The sequence below is a fragment of the Dasypus novemcinctus genome, chromosome 6 (assembly GCF_030445035.2).
Source record: "Dasypus novemcinctus isolate mDasNov1 chromosome 6, mDasNov1.1.hap2, whole genome shotgun sequence".
NCBI lineage: Eukaryota > Metazoa > Chordata > Mammalia > Cingulata > Dasypodidae > Dasypus > Dasypus novemcinctus.
This window is the reverse complement of record NC_080678.1, coordinates 3,171,392-3,180,120: the sequence shown is the minus strand read 5'-3', so window position 1 is coordinate 3,180,120 and position 8,729 is coordinate 3,171,392. Positions and strand designations below refer to the sequence as shown.

Genomic DNA, 8,729 nt, shown 5'->3' with positions numbered 1-8,729 from the left:
CCAGGTGTTTTATCTGTTTTTTCTTTTTCTTTTCTTTTTTTTTTTGAACCTGGTTTCAATTGTTGTAGATCTTGAAAGTAATATGTACAAGTTGAGGCATAGGCACTCTTAGCCCCTTTCTAAGCTTTGCAACTTCATTTTAAACCAGAGGTATGCTGAATAATGAAAGTCATATTGGCCAAGATTGACCAGCCTCATATTGTCTGGGTGTTCTTGATCGAAATTAGTACAGCATGTACCTTTGTGCATTCATTTCCAATTGTTTCCAGTGGTCAGCTCTAATTCATCTAAAGATATGACATGGACAGTTGGAAAATCTTCACCCATTTCCTGTGACAGCATTGGAAGTCACAAAGGAAGGCACTTTGCTTTCTTAGAGTGCAAAGAGCCTGCGAGGGTTTCTAATGTTTGTGGGAAGTTTGGGACATTTCACTTTCAATTTTCAGACTTGGTATAGCAATTACAAGTACCAGGGTCTTGAACTTGGCACCTAGAGGGTTAGAACAGTCAATGTCAGAAGTTCTGGATAATTTTTCAAGTGTGATAATGCACTTGAATTTTTAAGACATTTGGATTTCATTCTATGAAATTTCTTTTTACATTGGGAGTATTAGAAGTTCAATTTCCTTGATTTCTGGAATTTAAGAATGTTAATTTAAAGTATTAAATAAAATGCAAATATTTATCTTTAAGCAATTCAAATAGAGAAGTTAGCCCTAGGGAGTTTGTGTTTCTGCGTGATGGAGCTGGACTCAGATGTGATCTTTGTTCACAAGCCTCTCCTGTTACTTTTACCAGAACTGTAGTTGGTGCTGGGGTTTAATATATACCCAGAGGACCTGAATCTTTGGACTGACCATGTGATAGCCAGGCCCTGAGCCTCAACAGACTTCAGCTCCTACACTCTGGTTTATTGGACTTACCCCACTCAGCTAACATGGAGGTGAAGAAGGTCAACCACCACACCAGGGAGCCAAGAGTGCCTAAAACTGAAAGCAGGAAGATTGCATCCAGCATCCATGTAGAATCTAAGCCCCCTCTTGATATAGATGTGGAGTGGACATGGCCATTCTAGGGTCCACAGGATGAAGGAATAGAGAATGGATTAGAGTGGACTTAATGATATTCTCTTCATGAACTATTGTGATTAGTAATCAAAGAAAATGTGGCATTGGTGTGGAGAAAGTGGCCATGGTGGCTGCTGGAGATAGGGAATGGGAGGAAGAGATGAGATGTGGAGGCATTTTCAGGACTTGGAGTTGTCCTGGGTGGTGCTACTACAGGGACAGTTACCAGACATTGTATGTCCTCCCATAGCCCACTGGGTGACTGTGGGAGAGTGTGTGTTATGATGTGGACCATTGACCATGAGGTGCAGCGGTGCTCAGAGATGTAGTCAGCAAATGCAATGAATGTCTCATTATGATGGAGGAGATTGTTGTTATGGGGGGAGGAGTGGGGTGAGGGGGGTGGGGGTATATGGGGACCTCATATTTTTTAATGTAATATTTTTTAAAAAATGAATAAATAAAATAAAATAAAAAACAAGAATTTAAAAAAATTTGTTAGTTTATTACCATTCAGAGATCAGAAAATATACATTATAGAATCAGAGAGATATGAATGGAAGGTCTATATCATCATTAAAAATCTGTAGCCATGAGTGAGACACAAAACCACAGAAATACAGATATATAAAACTCACTAGTTTGAGCCATAATTTTGCACTTTTTTTTCCTTTTTCCTTTAAATTCTTATTCTGATATAGACATATAAAATATTTCATCCTATTTTTCTTCCTTCATACTATTATAATTATAATATGGAATTATGATTAAGAGAATCTGGCACTGTACCCCTATTCTAATTTATTCAGGGGCCATGCTATGTTACAAAAGAATATCAATTTTTTCTCTTTCATTGATTCATAACTAAACATAGACCAATTAGAATGCATTTTTAAAAACTGCAGTAAGATGTGTTACTATTAACATTTCCCATGTTTACAATTACATCATGCCAACATATATCCTTGGGTAAGTTCTTCCTCAGCAGGACCGAAACATAGAATGCTTTTAACCATTGTAATCTTACCCAGAACTAGAAATTCTGCATACTTTCCATGACTAATTCCTGTACGTCTTGAGGCATTTTCTCAGTTTCTAGGGTCGTCCTTGAACCCACAGTCCTAGATTCTAGGGTGGGACTTGGACCCACAATCCCAGCAAATGAGTTTGACAAGACAGTAGACACTCACATTAAGTTACTCCTTCAGAATTTTGGTGTGATTTAAACTCCCAATCATAGAAAAATTTATTTGTTCCTAGAACTTTTCTCCTCTTGAAATTTAACTGTACTGAAGGGTCTGTGACTCTAACAAGAGAAAAAGAAGATCATGATTATGAAATCTATGGACAAACCAGTGAGCAAATGGAAAATCCCATCCTAATTGCATGAAGCCCTCTGGAAAATGGTGCTGAGACCTTTAATGTCCCATTTGAGTCAAGAAATTACAACTGAGTGGACTCATTGCCCAATGTTCACAGGAGTCAATGCTGTGACACCAGGATTTTGAGAAAAGAAAGTTTTATGTGAAGCAGCCAGGCAAGGAGACAGGAGGCAAGGCTCAAATCTGCCTCCTTGACTTGAAACTTTGCAGAATTTTTCTATAATGGGAACAAGGGAACATGGGTATTGTGAGGGAGTCATATTGGCATATTTTTAGTTGCTGTGGTCAAATATCTAATCAGGTAAGTGAGGATTTCAGTGCAAGCATGAAAGTGGGGACACAGATGGGCATCATGCTGACTCATCTCACATGATCCAAAGGCAAAGAAGGCTACTAAAGTAAGGCATGATGAGTGGGTGGAGTTTTTTCAGGACAGAAGTAATTAGGTTCCAGGGAAGCTATGGGGGGTTAAAGAAATATCTGGTTATAATAATAAGTAGGGGATAAGGAATACTGTTGCAGTGGTTTCAGTTGATGCAGTCGAAATGCAGCTCATGGAGATGAAGAAGGCCAGAAGAGGGGCAAAGGGAGAGCCTGTGAAAAGTGTGGAGCCCAATTGGGAGTTGGGGGGTGATCTGCTCTTGAAGAAGGGGTTGAATCCGTGGTTCAAGACCATAACCTAGACCATACAGTGGGGCAATGTCCACAAGGAAACTGTGAAGGAACAACCCCAGCAGGAGGAAGAGGTGAAAAAAGGGCTACAAAGGGCATTTGATTTCCAGAGACATCCTTTGGTGACATTTGGAGGTCATGCACACTTTTTAGCCCCCTTTTTCTATACCTGTGGTGGGTTTGTACCTACCTACAGTTTCATGAGGGTGAGAAAGTTGCCCAAAGTATTCCTGGATATAAAGTGCTCAAATTGGGCAAGCCCCCCTTTATTGTGTTAAATGAGCTTGTTCAGCAATCCCCCCTCCTCTGTACCTTCCCCCACTACAGAGGCCCTCTCAACCTTGGTACAATTCTGAGGTATTCTTTGAGCTATTCTGTCCTCTGGGGAAATCTTTCTCAACCTCCTAGTCTTGATGCATAACTGCTGGTTCTAGCCCAGCTATGAGTATACAGCTGTGCTATAGGGAAAGCCCCTCCTCTCTCTGGGCTTACCTGTCTAACCTATAAAGTGGCACTAAATATACTATCTCCAGTTAGCCTGTCCTCTAACTTGCACTTGGAATGGTTAATCTAGTGAAGGATTTCTGGGTGTCCCCCACAAAATCTTGACTTTCCAACATCAATATCTGCCACTTGCTGTACTCTGAGCCAAAGCCCATGATGGATGCTGATATCCTTAGACCAGGGTGAGTGCTCACCTCCCTGCAGATCTGACCCCTGGGGATCCCCTGTGTGTCACAGTCCAGAGTCACGTCACCTGGGGCTTGTCCTGATATCTCTGAGTACTGGGACCAGGTGCTGGCATCCCACTGGGCTAAAAACCAATTGGTGATGACATCCAGCAGAGCTGCCTCTGATAAACCAGGCTATACATAACTCTAGAGCTGTCAAGAACCCTGTGAATCCAGCCCACCTAGTGACCTTGCTTGGGTGAGGCCTGGGAAGGATGCTTGTTTCTTCTGTGTTGAGTCAGAGGAGATGGCTCCATGGACAAAAGGTCTAAGGTCCATCTAAAGTTGTTCTAGGATTTCAAAGAAGCATTCTGTTTGTTCATCATTTTTTAAAGGCTATGTATTTAGTGTTGATCCCTAACCTTTTTTCCCTTTATTTTTGAAAGCAATTTTTTAATAAACATACTGCAATCAAAATTAAACCAGACTGAGTCTAAAGATGAATTAATTCCTAGAAAAATTAACTCATAAAATCCAATTTATTTGAAAGATCATTAGTTATTATCATTTAACATTTCTTAATTTTGAGGGGTGAGTTTTAATTATTTTCAATGTTAATAGAAAATTTATTTCTGGGAATGGGAAAGAAGGATTTAGGGCTTTGCAGCTCATGGCTTGGGAGCACCATGTGTTCTGAAGTAGCTGTGATCCTGGTCAGTGCTAGATGGGGGCTGGTCAGGGCTGGGGTTGGTCAGGGTTGAATAACAGGTAGGGCAGGTGCCAGTTAGGATAGGAGTAGACTTTCCAAGGTCCATCTGATTCTCATTATCTCTAGATTACAGGGTGATTCCCCAGGATCATTGCCAGGAATGCCAAGCTCAGCCCTGTTCTCCTGACAGGTAGGTGCTATTCACCTGCCTATACACATCTGCCATGACCTGAAACCACGGAACCCCTGAAAGCAGTAAGTTTGGGCTTTTCTTCTTAGCCAGATCTGTGTGCCTTAATTGTGATATCTGGGGGGGGGGGGTGCATGAATGCTGTCCTCAACATTACAGGAATAGCCATTTCTGATCTCTCCTGATCTCTGATCCTTAATGCAACAAGTGAGTCTAATAAATTAAAATTTATCAAAGTACCAAAGTGACTGCTGAAACCCAGCATCAATTCTAGGGTCATCCCTGGCCTCTGTCAACAACAGACTGCAGAGGGTAGGAACCTCATACATCTAAAGAGGTGTTGGGTTCCTGAAACACACACTTCTGCACCCACTGCTCTCCTTGGAGGCTTGAGCATCTGGCTTTCTGTCTGTCTGATCCACTTGTTCACAGCAAAGTCCTGGCTGAGGGCTGTGAGTTTGAAATTGCTCACGCCTGTCTATACACTCCTTTGTGACCAGGGAAAAGTTCAGAAAGGACACATTGAGGGGTAAGACCCAGAAGGGAATATTTAACAACAGTTCTAAGAATGTTCCATCTAATGCAACATCATGGCCTACAGCAGTCAACAGAGTCAGTTTTAGAACCTGCTTGCTGGGCATCTTTCCAACTTGCAGATCTCTAAGCTATTGGCAAAATGTAAAGGTTGATGATGTGTGCACACCTAATGTTTCAAGCAGGAATATTTTTCTTTACATTGGATTTCCTCTGTCAGCTTTGGGAAGGCTTGCCCATTTGCTGTCAGGTAATAAAGCCTAAACTAAAACACTGTGACTCATGAGACATGCACTATTATGGTAGGAAACCTTTAAAAACATACCTTTGTATAGACTTAAGCACCAAGTGTACACATGATGACATTTATGCCTTTCACTGTGTACCTCCATTTAAGCTGAACTGTCAGAATTATCTTTCTTGGAATGGCAGAAACAGACTCTTCCAACAGCAATAAATAAGTCTGATTATTCTGCAACAATTACATCTTTAATCTGAAATAATTTATTGATTGCCTGGAAGGTCCAATATGCCTGTAGTTGGTGCATTCCCTACTGGGTCTCCTTGGAAATACCCCATGGACCCCTGTATGCCTACTATACCCTTGTGCATGTTTCTGAAAACACTGGCTCTGCAGGCTTGGAGGAGGCTGAAGTGTTGGCACAAACCAGTTCCAGTGCTCAGTACTGAATTTTCTATGGTTGTATTTCTGCATGACAAAAGTGATAATATAAGGCTGAAATGCATCTGCCTTAGCTCTCAGCTCAGAAATGCTAGCACAGAATCAGCTGGGATGAGGATTTGGGGAAGTTTCTCTTTATTCAGAAACAGCAAAGAGAGAATACTGAAGGGGATCAGAGAGGAAATATTAAAGGACCATTTATAGGGGCCGAGGAGTTTGAACTCTATTCTGAAGACCTCAGAGAGTCACAATGATGGGTATGTTGGGTAAGAGTTGCCACTAACACCCCTGGATTGGTGGCTGGTGCTTCTGTTGGGCTCTTGGTGTCCACTCTGCCTGGTTGGGGTGGCTCCTACAAGGACTGGACTGTAAGAAGAGCAAAGCAGCCACTCTAGGAACCCCTTAGACTTCCTGAGAAATGTTCTGTTCCTGAGTTTGGCTCTTTGTTAGCTTTCCCTGCTTCCACATTTCTGACCTTGGCTGTGTGACTGGATTACTGCCTGTTTCTGATTCCTGAGGGTCCTGTCAGTCTGAAACTCTAGGTTTTCTCAAACCCCTGCATACTGTGCTTAACTGTCACTGGAACAGCCTCATTTCCCACTAAGCAGACCACGCTCCTTAATTCTCAAGTTCTGGGCTCCATATCATGGTGGGAGAAGGTTTTTCTGCTGCTCATTGAGGAATAACTTCAAGTGTGGGGAAGATGATTATGAGATACAAAGGGGATAAAGGAAATAGTCTATGTTCTAGTTAAAGGGAACAGGAGAGTTCATTGGGGAGAATGCAAGACAGGCAGGACATTTCTAGGCAAGTAAGAGAATGCTGTAAGGAAGACTGTTGACATCCTCTTCCAATCAGGGCATGGCATTGTTGGCTGAGCAGAAACATGAATAAGTGAGGTTTGCATGTTGGGAAGAACAACATAGCTGAGTGGAAGGAAGGGGGGTGGGAAAGAGAATGTGTATCAAAAGGTGTTCATTGAATGTTGAAATTTTATAGGATGGAAGGATAAGATAGGGAAGGGAAAATGCAAGAAAGGCAAAATAAGAGAAGAAGGAATGACAAGAGAATGAAAGCATGGATGAAAAGAATGATATGAAAATGAAATGAGAATTGATAGGATCATAGAAGCCTAGAAGGAACAACAGAAGTATTGAGAGAGGGTTGTTTTTATTGGAAGACATTGTTAGAGGGTGATGGTTGTTCACTGGGTTTACATTTGGGGATAACCAGTGTCATGAGGGTGTCCTTACCTATGTATACTGACAAATAATTAAACACTTTTTTTGTAGCTCTACTGTAGATCTGACCAGACTAGTAAATGGCCATGAGAAACCAGACCCTGGTGACAGAATTCATTCTGCAGGGGTTCTCAGAAAGACCACACCTCCGGGTTCTCTTCTTCATCCTCTTCCTCTCCCTCTACACCATGGCCCTCTGTGGCAACTCCCTCATCGTGGGAGCCATCAGCTTCAGCCCTGGGTTGCACACACCCATGTACTTTTTCCTGGTAAACTTGGCTGTGCTTGATGTGTTCTGTGCATGCAGTGTTTTGCCTAAGCTGCTTGAGATTCTGGTAGCAGAAAAGAGAACCATCTCCTTCAGGGGCTGCATTATCCAGATGTTCTTCCAGACATGGTCTGTTTCAGCAGAGTTGCTTCTTTTCACTGCCATGGCCTATGATCGCTACATGGCCATCTGCCATCCCCTGCACTATGGCTCCATGGTGAGCCATCGAGTGTGTGCAGCTCTGGCAGGAGCCGTGTGGGGCATCAGCATACTTGGTGCTGGAGTCGATACCTGTCTGGTGTTACGGCTGAACTTCTGTGGGCCCAATGTGATAGATCACTTTTTCTGTGAGATGCCCCCAGTGTTGCTCCTCTCCTGCTCTTCCACATACTTGAACAATATCATGGTAATAATTGCTGATATCTTCTATGCTGTGTTGAATTTTCTCCTCACCATTGTGTCCTACAGCTTCATAATTTCCACCATCCTGAAGATTCGTACAGCTGAGGGAAAGCAGCGAGCCTTCTCCACTTGTTCCTCCCACCTCATTGTGGTCACCATGTACTACACCACTGTCATCTACACTTACCTGACCCCAGGCTCCAGCTACTCCCCTGAAGTGGGCAAGATCATGGCTGTGCTTTATGCCACAGTGAGCCCCACCTTAAACCCTCTCATCTACACACTAAGGAATAAGGATGTCAAGGCTGCTCTCACTAAAGTCTTTACATTTTTAGCCAAGAAGCTGTAATTACCTATTTTAAAATAAGTGCTGGCTTGGGAAAGGTTTTAACTCTAAGTTATCACAACCTAAAATGTATTCATTGGGTGTCATTTTATATTAGAAAGAAAAAAAATACATTGAAACACAAATTCTAGACATTCTTGAAATTACACAAGCACCAATTGGGGAATATTGGGGACCTATACATTTGTTCCACATTTAACAAATGGAGAGTTTAAATGCATAGAAATTTGTATTAACACTGTCAATAAGAGATGCAATGTGTGATAATGCAAATTAAAAAGCAGAATGTGGCATGTTCAGGATCCAAAACTAGGCACCTTTACCAGACTCAACTATTAGGTAATAACAGCCCCGAGGTTTACAAGACAATGTTAAAGTTCTCTCACACACACTATGTAATAACCTTTGTTGTTAATGTCCCTAATTGTTTGTGAGTTCTGAAGAGGTAGAAGCACCCTTCTCCAATCATACAAGTCTCAGGTCCAGGGCAGGGTTTGAGTACTTACTTGTCGAGTAAAACAGACAGAACCACTGAGGAGAGGATCTCAGTGGATTCACAGGGGCA

At 42.1% G+C, this 8,729-nt stretch overlaps 1 protein-coding gene across 1 annotated transcript; it reads left to right on the top strand.

Annotated features, from left to right (window-relative positions):
• Positions 1-7,228: 7,228 nt before the first annotated feature.
• LOC101430474 (olfactory receptor 13A1-like) lies at positions 7,229-8,167 on the top strand. Its single transcript, XM_004472413.2, has one exon. It carries the CDS (start codon positions 7,229-7,231, stop codon positions 8,165-8,167), a length of 939 nt encoding a protein of 312 aa, XP_004472470.2.
• The last annotated feature ends 562 nt before the right edge of the window (positions 8,168-8,729 follow it).